The sequence below is a fragment of the Triticum aestivum genome, chromosome 3A (assembly GCF_018294505.1).
Source record: "Triticum aestivum cultivar Chinese Spring chromosome 3A, IWGSC CS RefSeq v2.1, whole genome shotgun sequence".
NCBI lineage: Eukaryota > Viridiplantae > Streptophyta > Magnoliopsida > Poales > Poaceae > Triticum > Triticum aestivum.
The window spans coordinates 569,397,798-569,414,741 of NC_057800.1; the positions used below are offsets into that span (position 1 = coordinate 569,397,798).

The 16,944-nt window shown below is 48.3% G+C and overlaps 1 protein-coding gene across 1 annotated transcript; it reads left to right on the forward strand.

Annotated features, from left to right (window-relative positions):
* Nucleotides 1-12,731: 12,731 nt before the first annotated feature.
* Nucleotides 12,732-14,487, forward strand: LOC123062271 (pentatricopeptide repeat-containing protein At1g55890, mitochondrial). The gene has a single exon (XM_044485719.1). It carries the CDS (start codon nucleotides 12,796-12,798, stop codon nucleotides 14,161-14,163), a length of 1,368 nt encoding a protein of 455 aa, XP_044341654.1. The 5' UTR covers nucleotides 12,732-12,795; the 3' UTR covers nucleotides 14,164-14,487.
* The last annotated feature ends 2,457 nt before the right edge of the window (nucleotides 14,488-16,944 follow it).

Here is a 16,944-nt window from a genome sequence, read left to right on the forward strand (position 1 = left end):
TTATGTTTTCATCAATATATGAGAGTTCTTGATCCTATCTTGCAAGTCTATAGTCACCTATTATGTGTTATGATCTGTTAACCCTGAAGTGACAATAATCGGGATACTTACGGGTGATGACCGTAGTTTGAGGAGTTCATGTATTCACTATGTGTTAATGCTTTGGTCCGATACTCTATTAAAAGGAGGCCTTAATATCCCTTAGTTTCCGCTAGGACCCCGCTGCCACGGGAGGGTAGGACAAAAGATGTCATGCAAGTTCTTTTCCATAAGCACGTATGACTATATTCGGAATACATGCCTACATTACATTGATGAATTGGAGCTAGTTCTATGTCACCCTAGGTTATGACTGTTACATGATGAACCGCATCCGGCATAATTCTCTATCACCGATCCATTGCCTACGAGCTTTCCATATATTGTTCTTCGCTTATTTACTTTTCCGTTGCTATTGCTATCATCACCACCAAATACCAAAAACATTACTTTGCTACCGTTACCCTTTGCTATCGTTACCACTACTATCATATTACTCTGCTACTAAACACTTTACTGCAGATATTAAGTTTCCAGGTGTGGTTGAATTGACAACTTAGCTGGTAATACTTGAGAATATTATTTGGCTCCCCTTGTGTCGAATCAATAAATTTGAGTTGAATACTCTACCCTCGAAAACTGTTGCGATCCCCTATACTTGTGGGTTATCAGACTCCTCGCCCGAAGCGGAAAAAATCTTTAAGGATTTGAGACCTCTCGAACAGTGACCAGCTCTCGCCGCATCTTGACAGTCAGTTTTCGGCTTTCTCTACTGAGGTGCTCGTCCGGAAGAACCGGGACACAATCACAGTAGTTCTCCCAGTGCTACCTTAGCCGATATAGCGGAACGTAAGGTACCAAAACATGGGAGCCGGGCAAACCCAACTTACCCAAGACATGATTCGGAGCTGATGCATATAATGCTATAAGTTCGGGGTGCCGCACTGTCAAAAGTGTTCGGACTTTTCTTGACGTGTTATGGGGTAAACTGAAGCCCCTGGCATACTGGTCGTATCAAATATGTACGGGTGCGATTTGTCGTAAATAAGAAGACAATAAAAAAAGGTAAAGGAATGCAATAATGAGCTAATGATGTACATTGTTATTTAAATGATACGTCAAAGCGTATGCATACATGTAGTGCAATGAGTAAAAGATAGGACTATTTGACATGTCCTATCCAAGGTCAAGCTGCATGTGGCTATGCAAAACAGGTATATCGGTCGTTATCAGAGACCACCTAAGGATTCCCTTGTATGTTAAAGCTTCTTGTTTCCATGGTGTTTCCTTCCCGTGACGGGTCCAATAATCAGACAATCGGAGAGGGCCTTCAGAGAATAGGGGCCTGAAAGGAAGAAAATGTTAAAGGTATATGGGTCCTGAAGCGGTTGAGCCGCATTGTGGGCCATGCCTCCGCCTATGCCCATGGTATCTTGAGTGTGTAATTATGTACGCGCGGCGCAAATTTCGCCGCTTGAGTGGGACTAGGACGGAGGCCGAATTGCTAGGCGAGCTCTAAACGTGCCTGGCGATCCTCTTGCAGGGTACTCCAGACTCGCTTGAAGGTGTCCGGGGTCTTTTTCGCCGAATTGGCGGTTTGCCTCATAAGGCTGCTTTGCGCTTCTGCTGCGAGGGTCGTAGTGTGCTCCTCCGTGCGGAGCGAGCGTTCTGTGTTTCCATTAACTATTATAACCCCGCGAGGTCCTGGCATTTTGAGCTTGAGGTATGCATAATGCGGTACCGCATTGAATCTGGCAAATGCGGTTCGTCCGAGCAGTGCATGATAGCCACTGCGGAAGGGGACGATATCGAAGATTAACTCCTCGCTTCGGAAGGTGGTTTTGGTGGGTTTGATCCTCGAGGGGTCTATGCCCATTTTACGCACTGTATCCTAATAGAGCGGGTTCAGGCTACTGCCATCGTACATAAGGACTTGAGTGAGGTGAAATCCGTCAATGATGGGGTCAAGGACCAATGCGGCAGAAACGCCATGACGGATACTGGTGGGGTGGTCCGTGCAATCGAAGGTGATCGGACAAGAAGACCATGGGTTGAACTTTGGGGCGACTGGCTCCATCGCATAGACGTCCCTCAGTGCATGCTTCCGTTCCCGCTTCGGAATATGGGTTCCGTATATCATGTTTACCGTTTTCACTTGGGGAGGGAATTTCTTATGACCTCTTGTGTTTAGCGGCCGGGGCTCCTCGTCATCGTCGCTGTGCAGCCCCTTTTCCTTGTTTTCGGCACTTAACTTGCCAGCCTGTTTGAACACCCTACATTCTCTGTTGGTGTGGTTGGCTGGTTTATCGGGGGTGCCGTGAATTTGACACGAATGATCGAGTATGCGGTCCAAGTTGGACGGGCCTGGATTGCTTCTTTTGAAAGACTTTTTCTGCTTCCCGGATTTAGAGCCACTGAATCCAGCATTAACTGTCGTGTCTTCGGTGTTATCGCCGTTGTTGCGGCGCTTGTGTCTGTTGCGACGTGGCCTGCCGTTGCTATCTTTGGCATCTGAATTGCCAGGGTTTCTTGAAGTGTTATTGCTGCGAGCCAGCCAGCTATCCTCGCCCACACAAAAGCGGGTCATCAGTATCGTGAGGGCTGCCATGGACTTCGACTTTTCTTGGCCGAGGTGTCGGGCGAGCCACTCGTCGCGGATGTTATGCTTAAATGCCGCTAAGGCCTCAACATCCGGATAGTCGATGATTTGGTTCTTTTTAATTAGGAACCGAGTCCAGAATTTCCTGGCTGATTCCCCTGGCTGTTGGGTTATGTGACTCAAGTCATCGGCATTCGATGGTCGCACACAAATGCCCTGGAAGTTTTCAAGGAATGTGTCCTCCAAATTTATGAGCAGGTCCTTTGAGTTTTAATGGGAGGTACTTGATGGCGTGTAGATCGTCACCGCGGGCCATGTGGATGTGGAGCAGGAAATCCTCGATCCATACCACGGGGTCTGTTGTGCCATCGTATGATTCAATATTCATGGGTTTAAAACCTTCTGGGAATTCGAGATCCATTACTTCGTCAGTGAAGCATAGGGGGTGTGCGGCGCCTCTATGCCAGGCTATATCATGACGCAGTTCATACGAGTCTTGTCTGCTATATTCGGCCCGGCCGGATTTGCTTTTAGTATATCTGGCGTGACGGTCGTCGTCATGCGTTGGGGCGCGCCCCCGTGATCCGTAGATCGATCTTGTATGTCCTGCTTTGTTTCCAATACGTCTCACAGGTCCTGCGTGTTGCCCCGGGCCTTGGTGTTTTTGTTTGACTAGCGACGGGGTGCGGGCTGGACTTCAGGCTGATATGCCGCTTTGTCTCGGCCACGAGGTGGCCGGTCAGCCGCATCATACGCTGGTAGTGTAGGCTTTAATGCTTCCTCCTCGAGTTGGGGTAGCAACCTGCGCTTTGGGTAACTTTTGGTTGGGCACTCGAGTTCGTATTCCTCGGCTTCCAGCACCTCGGTCCATCTATCCGCTAGCAGATCTTGATCAGCTTGAAGCTGTTGTTGCTTAGTTTTCGTTGTGGCTATAAGCCGACGCTTGAAGCGCTCCTGCTCGACGGGATCCTCAGGCACGATAAATTCTTTGTCGCCGAGGCTCACCTCGTCATCAGAGAGAGGCATGTAATTGTCATCCTCTGATTCTTCGTCTGCCGCCTGTTCCTTAGGGCTAGCTTGCCCATCCTCCCGCTCGAAGCCTGGCTGGAGGGGATTGTCTTCGGCACTGTCCGCAACATTATTGTCTCTTGTGCCGGTATCGCTGCTTTTGCTATGGCGGGGCTTAGAGTGGTGCCGATGACGCTGGTGCTTAGATTGCTTCTCGAGGGGATTATCCTCCGTTGCCTTATTGCCATCGCTTTCTTTGGGGGTGACCACCATGTATATATCATATGATGAGGTGGTTGTCCAGCGCCCTGTGGGTGGTGGTTCCTGTTCTTCTCCTGCATCATCGTCCATACCGTCGATGTCTTCAGAGCCGAAATCAAGCATGTCGGTTAAGTCGTCGACAGTGGCTATTAAGTGGGTGGTGGGTGGGGGACGAATTTCTTCGTCGTCCGCTTCCCACTCGAGCCGGACACAGTTCAGCCAAGGGCCTCCTGACAAGGAGAGAGACCTTAATGAATTTAGCATGTCGCCCAAGGGCGAGTGCTGAAAGATATCTGCGGAGGTAAACTCCATGATCGGTGCCCAATCAGATTCGATAGGCACGGATGCAAGCGGTTTGGAGCCTATGGCCGGGGACGAATCCAAGGGTCCGGCAACACAGGTCTCATAGGGGGTGAAGTCAGTATTCGGCTCTATCGCCGCTGGGTGTGCGGCCTCCATGGCGGGGTCCATCCACCCGTCCTCGGAAGGCACGATCTACTCCGGATTGAGGGCCGGAGTAGCCACAGGTGTGATCTCCCAAACACTGTCCGGCGGCAGAGCTAAGTCATGCTCGTCGTGACTGTGCAGCGCACCTGACATGGGCTTGAATCCGTCGAAGATCAAGTCTCTGCGGATGTCGGTAGTATAGTTCCAGCTTCCAAACCTGACCTGATGGCCAGGGGCGTAGCTCTCGATCTGCTCCAGATGGCCAAGCGAGTTGTCCCACAGTACGAAGCCGCCGAACATGAAGATCTGTCCGGGGAGAAAAACCTCACCCTGGATCGCATCTTTGTCGATGATCGAAGGAGCCATCAAACCTTATGGTGGCGACACAGTGGAACTCTCAATGAAAGCACCAATGTCGGTGTCAAAACCGGCAGATCTCGGGTAGGGGGTCCCGAACTATGCGTCTAAGGCAGATGGTAACAGGAGACGGGGGACACAATGTTTACCCAGGTTCGGGCCCTCTCGATGGAGGTAATACCCTACTTCCTGCTTGATTGATCTTGATGGTATGAGTATTACAAGAGTTGATCTACCACGAGATCATAGAGGCTAAACCCTAGAAGCTAGCCTATGATTATGATTGTTGTTGTCCTACGGACTAAACCCTCCGGTTTATATAGACACCAGAGGAGGCTAGGGTTACACAGAGTCGGTTACAAGGGAGGAGATCTACATATCCGAATTGCCAAGCTTGCCTTCCACGCAAAGGAGAGTCCCTCCCGGACATGGGACAAAGTCTTCAATCTTGTATCTTCATAGTCCAACTGTCCGACCAAAGTATATAGTCCGGCTGTTCGAGGACTCCCTCATTGGGAAGGCCCACTCTACCTTGATGAAGGCTGTTGCTTTTAACTGCTCCCAAAATCACGATGTTGTCACGCGCCTTATCACCTCCAAAAATGCTCTAAAGTTTCGTCTGAGAGACTCTGGAGTGTTCGATGTGAGTGATGATGACCGTTTTCCTGATGAGCCCCCTTCCGACTTTGGCTTTCCTTCGGGTCCTGAGTGGTCTGACTTCTTTGACGAGGCCGGTGGTAGTGGTGCTCATGATGATGATGATGATGAGGCAGGGTTCTGATGATGATGATGTTCTGGTTGCTCCTCTTGGCCCCCTTTTGGGTACTTGCTGCCAAGGGGGAGTAGTATCCATTGATATTAACTTGTATTGCACTATGATATGTATCGTACCATGAACCTTGTTATGATCATTGTTACTTTAGGTTTTATGATGTGATATTAACTTGTATTGCACTATGATATGTATCGTACCATGAACCTTGTTATGATCATTGTTACTTTAGGTTCTATGATGTGAGTGATGAATCTATTTCAATGTTATCATGTGCAACTTGTGATTTGAATGTGTTGGTATCACCCTGAGGGGGAGCTCCTCTCATGCTTATTTTTCTTTGTTAAGGGGAGTTCCGCAACAAATCCATTCGATACTCAAAGTTTTTATTTTAAGAAGTACATGTATGTTGTCATCAACTACCAAAAAGGGGGATATTGAAAGTGCAAGCATGCCCTTAATCTTATTTTGATGTTGATGACAACATGCATGTATGGGACTAATCATGTTTATCAAGTATATCTCAGGATTATGTCTCAAAGGTCATGTGTGGATCATGACTAAAGACAACTGCATATAACTCAAGATTGGAGATACAAGACAATAACATTGGCTTTGTTTATGGTTTGTTCTTGAGTACAGGGATCCCGCACTATTAAGAGGGGATCAATGGATCTAGTGAAAGATTTGCTCAAAACCCACAACTCCATTTTTCACCGGACGTCCCGTATGTTACGGATGCCCGATCCCTTTCAGCTGTCCGGATGTCCGGCTCTCGTCGGTCATCCGGTGTTTCTTCACAGAAAAATATTCACGGATGTCCGAGCTTCTCCGGACGTCCGGTCGCTGGATGTCCGTTTACCTCCGGACGTCCGACACTTTCTCAACAGAAAAGTTTTTACAGATATCCTGTCTTCTACGGACGTCCAGTCACCGGACGACCGAAATGGCTCGGGCATCCGTTAGCTGAATGCTGATTCGTGGCTTGTGTTTCTCCAGTGTCTGGACGACCGATGTCTGTCGGACGTCCGGACCTATCTGTGCCACCGGATGTCCGGTCCTGTCCGGACGTCCGACGCCTCTTGTGCACTTGAGTTGCTCAAACGGTTACTTTACCACTTCCACTATATATTGCCTTCTCCCCCACGGGATAAGGTTGACCATTCACTTTGAGTTTGCTAAGAGCATCTCCAGCCGTTGGCCCCCCAGGAGGCGCTAAAAATCGCCCGCTGGGGGCGCACCGGCGCAAAACGCGTGCTGGGGGCGTGATGCCACCCAGTCGCGGCGCCCACGGGATTTTTTTGAACGGCGCAAACATGGCGAGTTCATGCATATTTCGGCGACTTCAAACCAAATTCGACCAAACACGGCACAAACACGCCCGCTCATACATATTTAAAATATTTTACAAAAAAACGCACTACTAGGCCCGCCCGCCGTCTCGCTCACCTCGCCGCTCCTCGCCGGTCGCCGCCCTTGCAGTTCTACATGCCGAGGAGGCTGTAGAACCGCGTGTAGTCACCGCCGTCGTCGTTGTCGTCGTCGTCGTCATCATCATCGTCGTCGTCGTCGTGGCCGCCTCCATCATGGTCATCGTCCCTGCTGCAACCCTCCCCCGGTTGGCGCGACGGGTTGGAAGGTCCAGCGGCATCCTCGTCGTCGTCGCTGTCGAGGATCACGACGCGTGCTCCTCCTCGCGCCCACGCTTGCGGGCGGCGATCCCCTCCAGGGCCCGGGTCTGCCGGGTCATCTCCGTCCGGAGGTAGTCGTCGCGCGCCCACCGCAGGGCGTCCGCGTCGGAGAAGCTACGCCGGGCTATCTCCTCGTACTCCGGGGGGAGACTGGGCTCCGGCTTGGGCGCGACAAGGACGAGGCACCCGGAAGCAGGGGTGGAGTTGGCGATGCAGATACCGGAGCTGCGGGTGCGCCGGCTGACAGGCGTGTCCTGGGGCTCCTAGGGCTCCGGCTTGACGGGGCGGAGGCTGGGAGAGCCGGTCGACCGACCGGACGAGGAGGAGGACGCCCCGGGGTCCATGCGCCTCGGCGTCCACGAGCTCCCACGGCGACGAGAGAAGGACGGCGGGGAGGGGTACTCCAGCCTCGGCGTGTTGCCGCCCTCGATGTACTCGAGGACGGCCTCCAAAGTGCGGCCGGGCACGCCCCACCATCGGCGCCGTCCTTCGGAGTTGAGCCTGCCGGAGGGCACGGTGCCGTTGGTGGCCTCGAGTTGCTTGGCGTGACGGCGGCGGAAGTAGGGCTCCCAGAGCGAGCTGTCGGGGACGTAGCGCGGCCCCTCCCTCACCGCCCGCGGCAGAGAGGCGTGAATACGCGCGATCTCCGCATGACACGCCGCCCCGATGGGTGGTGGTGGCACCGGGACCCCGCCGGCACTGATTCTCCATGCCCCGGGCACCCGCATGTCCGGCGGGACCGGGTACTCGGCCTCGTAGAGGAGCCGGGCTTCGTTTTCGTGAAGGTGGCGGCGGCCGAAGCCGTTCGCCTCCGCGCCGTCGCCTGGGAATTGTTCGGCCATTTATATGAACTGGGAAGGCGAGGGGAGAGGGAGAAAAGGGAGATAGGGCGCGTCGGCAGTGGAGACTTTGTGCGTGCCACCGGCGCGCTGGGGTCGGCTTATATAGGTGGAGGCGGCGTGAGCACGCGTGGCGGCTTCATCTACGCGTGGCATGCGCGGGGACGCGCGTCGTCACGCCTTCACTGTGCCGCCCGTGAGGCATCAATGGCGGAGGCTGACCGGCGCGGCAGCACGCGGCAGTTTTGGCATTGATTTCTCCACGGGAAACGAGGCGATGAGGACGACGAAGCGGCGAAAAGCGAGACGAGTCGCTGGCAAGGAGGGCCCGCGGCTCTTTCGCGCCAAAAACGATTCGCCCGGCGCTCCCGAGTGCCCCCAGCGCGCCGGGTTCGGGTTGGGTCCGCCGGCGCCAATTTCGGCCCGAGCCGGCGAAAATTGGGCCCTTGGGGGCGCGACTGGGCCAATTTTTTGGCGCCGGCGACCGAAAAGTCACCTGAGGGGCCTTGTTGGGGGCGCGGCTGGAGATGCTCTAAGAACACATTTCACTCACTCTCTCACTCTTCCGCACCAAATCTTAGATCCCCAAGGGATTTGAGAGCACTTGAGAGAAGTTGTCCGATCAAGTGATAGATCCACTCCTTCCCCACCTTTGCACCAAAGGAATTTGTGATTTGAGCAAGTCTTGAGTTTTTTCTCCATCATTCTTGTTACTCTTGGAGGTTGGAGACTCCTAGGCGGTAGGAGTCATTCGGAGAGGAATCAACCATTGTGATTACCCTCGGAAAGTTTGTGAGGGTTCGGAGACCACCTCAAGGTCTACCACTAGTGGTTGAGAAACGCCTTTGTGGTGTTGTCTCAAAGGGAGAATAGTGTGAGCCTTCGTGGCGTTGGTGTGCCTTCATGGTAACATCCACCTCTCTAACAGTGACGTAGCTTCCCTCCAAGGAAGTGAACATCGGCATACATCCTCGTCTCCCGGAGTTGCGGTTATTCCTAACCCTAACTCTCTACTTGTGGTTACTTGTCTCTTAGCACTTACTTGTATCATATTGTGCTTGCTTACTTACATACTTGTGCTACTTGTTTATCCTGCTTAGCTCTTAGTACTACACTTGCAATTGTTAGGCTTATCTTCATATTCCGTATTATTACCTAAAATTGCTAAGTAATAATTAAAATTTGTAATTGTACCTATTCACCCCCCTTTAGGTCCATCTCGATCCTTTCAGCATTGTCGACGCAGTGGGTGGGGGTGGGGCGGCCGCCATGACCTCCAGCCTGGGTGGTGGCGGAACCACTAACAAGCTCTCATCGAAAACGACGTGCTCGTGCACAAGAAGCCTCCCGCCATGCTGCAAGCTTCAAAGCCGATCAGGTGTTGCAACCAGAAGCAGGTTTTGCTAGAACCGGCCGGTGGTGGTGCTGGAACCGGCCTGGAGCGGTGGTGCAACTAGCATCATTTTTTGCTGGACCTGGTCGGCGATGGTGTTGGAACCGACCTGGCGCGGTCCTACATCCGCCACCAGAGATGCTGGAAATCGCCTTCGTGGTGAGTTGGAACCTGCAAACCAAGTGCTACATTGGGGCGAAGGCATGGTGAGGACGTCGCGACAATGTTGCAACTGGCGTCACGATTGGTTGGAATCGGCGTCGCATTTTGTTGGAACCGGAGACCGCATTTGCTGGAAGCACCCATCGCAAGATCGATGAAATGCTGCAACCAGCATGGTGATTTGATGGAACCATTTGTCATGGTTTGCAGGAACCGACTTTTCCTCCCTCAATGGTGACCATGGTGAGCGTGGGCATGTAGTGTGTTTTTCTCTCTAGTTTTGCAGGAACTAGGGTCATTTTTTGCTAGAATGAGAAACATTTTTATACCACTTTTTTTATTTTTGCTGGAACCAGACCAATTTCTCCTACCGTCGTCTTTTAATTTTGTTGGAAGCAGCCTAGTTTTTTGCTACCACCGTCTTCCATTTTTGCAATGTCGGCCATGCCAAAAACCATTGGTGATGGAGGGTTACCACCGTTGGCGACAAGAGTTGCAACAGAGGGGGCTGCAAACCATCAGCGGCATTTTGTTGCAACACCGGCGGCCACTAGGTGCGACGAGGTTGGCGGCGCTGCACGACAATGCGACGGGCCCGGGAGAGGAGAGGCAGGACAGCCGTGCGGAGACAAGCGGGAGGCGGAAAGCCGGCTGCGCAGCGGTGTTCGTGACGGTGCTGCAAGGTAAGACGAGGAGGCGAGGCGGTCGGCACATGCGGGGGCGGTGCTCTCCTTTTCCTCTCTTTTTTCCTGTGCGGGAAGTTGATGATGGGGGAGGACGTGGGACAGCTCTGACTGTTGTACGCGTGCAAGGCAGACGGCTCCGGGCCAACCGGCTGAAATATTGGGCCGGCGCGCCAGCACCTAGCATTGCCCAAAGAAAAAGAAACCAGCTAGGCGCTGCCTGAAATTGAACACACGAATTTTTATTGTTGAACATGTGCCACTAGCCACTGGAGCGAAAGCGCAATTTCCTTTTTAAATCTTTCCGAAACGACATATTTAAAGCAATCTTTACAGATTTTTCGAACGTTTTTGGAAAGTATAGGAAAACAATTAAATGCTAAATATTGTTCTGAAAATGAAAAACTTTTTGGAATTGAAAACATTTTTTACTCTGCATATTTTTTGAAAACTTGAACAAATTCTGAAATCCTGAACATTTTTTCAATTTGCGAGCAATTTTCTAAAACAGAAACAATTTTCAAAACTCAAAACAAAACTTGAAAACAGGAACATATTTTGAAATCCGTGAACATTTTTTAATAGGCAAACATTTTTTAAATTTGTGGACATCTTTTGATCAATGAACAATTTTTTAAAAATTACTCCCTCCGTCCCATAATATAAGACGCTTTTTAACACTACACCAGTGTCAAAAAACATTTTATATTATGGGACAGAGGGAGTAGAACATATTTATTGAAAACACTAACAATCTTTGAAAATTGTTAACACATTTTGAAGTTCAAAACGAATTATGAAAATGAGAACAAAAAATAACATACCGATCAATTTTGGAAAAACACCAACAATTTTGAAACTATGAACATTTCTTCAAAACTTGAAGGAAACATGATTTTTTTAAATGAAAGAACATTTTTAATACAATAAAATCTTTTTAGTCTATGAATATTTTTAAAAATGATTTTTTTAGAAAACACAAACAATCTTTGAAAATTGGAACACATTTAAAATTCCAATTGTTCTTTGAATTTGTGATTTTTTTGAAAATGGGAATATTTTTTAAATTTAGAAATATTTTTTGGATCTGTTAACAAATTTGAGAAACGAGAACATTTTCTGAAATTGAGTAACTATGTTTGGATTTTATGAACAAATTGTGTTAAAATACGAACATGTTCTTAATTTCCAAAAACATTAATGAATTTCTGAACAATTGATTTTAAATGCCAACATTTTTTGGGAAAGAAAAAAAGAAAAACAAAGAAGGAAAAAAAAGAGAAAGAAGAAGAAGCACAACAACAAAGCCTTTAAAAAACAAAAACAGAAAAACGAAAATTTAAAATGAAAAAAGGAAGCAGAAAAAGAAAAGGAAAAAGCCGTATAATAAACCTTCTATACGGTTCCCATACCAGAAAAAATGGCTGGGAAACTTCTATAGGAGCTTCGCAATACCAAAACTGCTAAGCGATGCGAACAGTGGGAGATGGGCGCCGGTTAGGAGCTCTCAGATGGGCTGGACCAAGTGGTCGTGCGCCTGCCGCACAAAGAGTTCCCGCAACATTATCTTCGTTGCATAATTTTTTTGCAATTTGACCTGTGTTGCAAAAAAACTACAAGGATGTTTTTTTGCTACATGATCTCTTGTGGAAGAAATTGCAACTCAAACCTCTGTTCAAATGTTTCTGAAATAAGGTCTATATTGCAAAGGATTCTACAACAAGACTTCCGTTGCAAAAGCAACACAACCTCTGTTACAAATATTTCTGAAATAAGATCTCGGTTGCAAAGAGTTTTGCAACAAGACTTTTGTTGCAAAAATAGAGCACGATGCTCGGTCGTTAGATTGAGCCAGATTGAACGGCTAGCGAGGCGACAAATCTTTTTAAAAAATCTGCCAGCCAACACGTAGCAATCCCCTTAAAATATTCTACATATATATACAAAAAATACTCTTCAAAACACATTAAAAAATGTTAAACAAGTATTTGAAAAATGTCAAAAAAGTATTATAAAATGTTGAACAAGAATTTGAAAAATATTGAACAAGTATATGAAAATGTTGAATAAGTATTAAAAATGTTGAATAAGTATTTAACAAATGTTGAATTAGTATTAAAAATTGTTGAACGAGTATTTGAAAAAATGTTGAACGAGTATTTCAAAATGTTGAATAAGTATTAAAAATATTGAAGAAGTATTTGAAAATGCTGAATAACTATTAGAAAATGCTAAAGAAGTATTTGCAAAATGTAGAACATGTATTTTAAAAAAGTTGAACAAGTATTTAAAAGTATTGAATAAGCGTTCGAAAAATATTGAACGTGTATACAAATAATGTTAATCACTTTCTAACATTTAAGATGTTGATCACTTTCTTTGTGGCTGGGCTGGGCTGAGCCGGGCTGGTACTTGGGAGACGGTCAGATGGGCTAACATTTTGACGACCTAACTAAGAAGAAGTGTATAGAGCAGGAAAACCCTCGTTCGCCCATTCCGCTCCTCTCGCCCCAAACCGCCCCCATCCGCCGCCTTCCCATTCCCATGGCCTCCGCCGCCGCCGCCGCCGCCGCCGCCCGGGCGAACAGCCTCTCCCGCATCTTCTCCTCCTCCTCGCCAACGGCAAAACTACCCAAGCACAATCCCAAGACCAAGCGCGCGCCGGCGCCGGCGCCGACGCCGAAACCGTCTGCCGCCGATGCTGACTCCATCGCGGGCCAGAAGCTCCCGAAGCCCCTCGACGCACAGCCCGCCGCCAAAGCTGAGTCCGACGCGGACCGCAAGCTCCCGAAGCCCCTTGACGATATCCTCATTGCCCTCATCCGGCAGCGCGACCCTGATAAGCTGGTCTCCGAGTTCGTCCAAGCGTCAACCGTGTCGTCGCGCTTCCGCGAGCGGCACCGCGTGTACGAGGTAGCGGTGAGCCGCCTCACTTCCTTTGGCCGCCAAGACGGCATCGAGGCCATCATCGAAGCGCAGAAGCCCTTCCTCGAGACCTCAGACGAGGGATTCGCCACGCGCCTCATCCGCCTCTACGGCCGTGCCTCCATGCCATCCCACGCTGCCGCAACCTTCCATGAACTTCCCGCGCAGCATAAATCCACCATGACATTCAATGCCCTTCTTGCAGCGTACGCCGAAGCTGGGGATTTGGACGTGCTCACTGCTGCATTCCAGGATATCCCAGCCACCCACCCCTCGATTGTTCCCAGCGTATACTCGTACAACATACTCATCCGCGCATTGTGCCAGAAGTCTGACCTCTCAGCTGCTCTTGATGTTGTTCTTCTCATGGAGAAGCACGGTGTTTCAGCTGACATTATTACTTTCAACACTCTGTTGAATGGGTTTTGTAACAATGGCCCCACGGATGAAGCAGAGACAGTATGGGAGATGATGAAGGAGAGGAATTTGGAGCCAGATGCAAAGTGCTACAATGCCAAGCTGCGGGGTTTGGTTGCAGAAGGGAGGATTGATGATGCAGCTGCTGTGCTTGAGAGGTTGGAGAAGGACGGGCCAAAACCCGACACGGTATCCTACAATGAGTTGATTCGAGGATATTTGAAAGCAGGGATGTTACAGGAGGCCAAGAAGCTGTATGATGATTTGGTAAAAAATCACTGTGCCGCAAATAAGGGAACTTATGAGACTCTCGTGCCACACCTTCTGCAGGTTGGAGACCTGGATTGTGCACTGAGGTACTGCTATGAAATGTTTAGTCGTAAAAGGGGCTGTAGAGTGGAGTGTGGAGTGCTGCAGGATGTAGTGAATGCATTGGTAGATGCATCGAGGGTGGAGGAGGCTGCCAAGCTTGTTGATATCGGGCGGAAGAAGTACTACTACTCACGAAAGGGTTTGAGAATGCCAGGTAGTGCAAAAGGCAGTGAATTAAGAGCTGAAACTGATGAGTAAGAAGCAATATCAGAAGAAAAGGAGTGTGAAGTGGAACACAAGACTGAAAAGTAAAATTCATAGGTCAGACTTTGACTGATGCATGCCAAATTTCACCATGATTTGTTTTACTCAGTTTCTCTGTTGGCATGATAGAACAATAAGTGCAAGTTAAAGTAGTGGTTTAACTAGTTTAATAAGGTACTCTACATCTCTTTTTATTCATTTTGATGACAAGTATTTCCAGACAGAGGGAGTATTGGTTAAGCTTGCCCTGTGCTGTAATACTTATTGAAAATGTTTTTATCCATTTTGGAAGAGATCCACAGGAAGTCTTTATTCTTATCTGCAATGTTTTGCTTGTGCTGATTATTCTCGTTGCATCAAATTCCTTGTATGGATGTAATATTTGTGTTTGGAAACATCCTCCAAGAGTGCCAACATTTTTTGGAAAAGAAAAAAAGGAAAATAAAGAAGGAGAAAAAGAGAAAGAAGAAGAAGAACAACAAAAACAAAGCCTTTAAAAATCAAAAACAGAAAAACGAAAATTTAAAATGAAAAAAAGGAAGCAGAAAAATAAAAGGAAAAAAGCCGTATAATGAACCTTCTATACGGTTCCCATACCTGAAAAAATGGCTGGGAAACTTCTATAGGAGCTTCGCAAAACCAAAATTGCTAAGCAATACGAACAGTGGGAGATGGGTTGGACCAAGTGGTCGTGCGCCTGTGAGATCGACCCTTTGACGCCGGAGGGCACCCTATTTCTCGCTTTAAGCGAGCACAGGGGAAGCCTCGCGTCCTGGGGGAACCCGGCCCAGCCGCGCAGGAGGCTACAGCCTGTGTATTTTTCTATTTTCTGTTGTCTTTTTGCTTTATTTTTATACTTTTATTTATACATTAAAATATGGAAAAAGATTCAGTTCAGCCGGCTGATATTCACCATCGTGTCAATCCTCTCGTGCGCGTGCGCCACGTGTACGTAGGCCCAGAACCGCATGCACTCTCATCCTTATCCCCAGAGCAACATATTTTTTGTTCAGCAATCCATTCCCATATGCAGATCCCCTCCTGCTGCTTCTTCTGCAGCGGCGGCCAGCGCCGGCAAGCAAGTGCTTTACTGCCCGCGTCCCTCATATTCTTCCTCCTCCTATTCTCTCCCTCCCTCTCTCTCTCTCTCACACACACACACGCACACACACGCGCGCGCGCGCGCGGAGATTCAATCGGCTGCTGCCTCTAGATCGAGATGCAACACTCCTTCATCGCTCGTCTTTGCAAGGCATGCAACCTTCGCCCGTCAATCCATGTCGCCGCCGCCTCAGAAAAGCACTAGCGTCTATGTCTATCGCCTCATTGAGATTCAGCAGTGCTTCAGCTGTAACTGCCGGTGCTGCCGCACAAAGAGTTCCCGCAACATTACCTTCGTTGCATAATTTTTTTGCAACTTGACCTCTGTTGCAAAAAAATACAGGGATGTTTTTTTGCTACACGATCTCTCGTGGAATTTTTTTTGCAACTCAAACCTCTGTTCAAATGTTTGTAAAACAAGATCTATGTTGCAAAGGATTTTACAACAAGACTTCCGTTGCAAAAGTAAATTTCTGCAACACAATCTCTGTTGCAAATATTTCTAAAATAAGATCTCGGTTGCAAAGAGTTTTGCAACAAGACTTTTGTTGCAAAAATAGAGCACGACGCTCGGTCGTTAGATTGAGCCAGATCAAACGGTAGCGAGGCGACGAATCTTTCTAAAAAATCTGTCAGCCGACATGTAGCAAGCCCCTTAAAATATTCTACACATATATACAAAAAACACTCTTTGAAACACACTTAAAAATGTTAAACAAGTATTCAAAAAATGTTGAAAAAGCATTATAAAATGTTGAACAAGTATTTGAAAATGTTGAATAAGTATTTGACAAATGTTGAATAAGTATTAAAAAAATTTGAACGGGTATTTGAAAAAATAGTGAACGAGTATTTCAAAATGTTGAATAAGTATTAAAAATACGATAAAGCTAAATTCCTGCCAACTGTAAATTTGCAACAGATCCGCATGCATCCGATGTCGTCCGTTCAGATCCAACGGTTCGCAGCGTCTCAGGCGAGCGAAGCGCGTGTTGCCGTTTCCTTCCCATAGCCGTTACTGTTTCTGCGTCGATGCCAAGTGGGGCCGATCGAACCGCCCCTCTCGCCCAATGCATGCACAAACTCCACTCCCCCATCCTCATCGCCCGCATTACTTCTCCCCCTCTCTCGCATTGTGGTTGGCATTTTACGCTCCCCCCCTTTCCCCTTCCTCATCTCTCCGTCGTCCGCAACTTCTCCCGGGGGCGGCGCAGTCTGCTTCTCGATGGCGTCGTCTGATTCGGAGGTGAGGGACGCATTTCCCCGTGCCCTCTGTTTTCCCTGTTGCTTATCCCGTTCGTCCCACCGTAGATTTATCCGTTTCCCCTTCGAATCTGCGCGGGTTGTTGATGACATTATGGTCGATTAGGTCATCTATATAGTCTACGTGTAGAAGCATGCTCGGATTTTGGTTCAATCCGTGCGGATTTGGTCGGCGGGTGGATGGTGTATAGGTTTTCGTGGCGGATTGCAGGTTTATTTTTCCATGGATTTTTTTCCCACGGGTTTTCTTTCTGTTGACATTTGTTGTTGTGGATTATGATGTGCAGTAGTGTATGTGTATTTTGAACAACAACCCTGAAATTTCCCCACTAGATGCCCTTATGTCGGATATATGTAGTGTATGTGTATTTTGAATAGCAACCCCTGACATTTGTTGTTGTTGATTAGGGT

Bases quoted from the DNA above. Each gene is read 5' to 3' on its own strand.
- LOC123062271 (XM_044485719.1), top strand. From the start codon at position 12,796: ATGGCCTCCGCCGCCGCCGCCGCCGCCGCCGCCCGGGCGAACAGCCTC.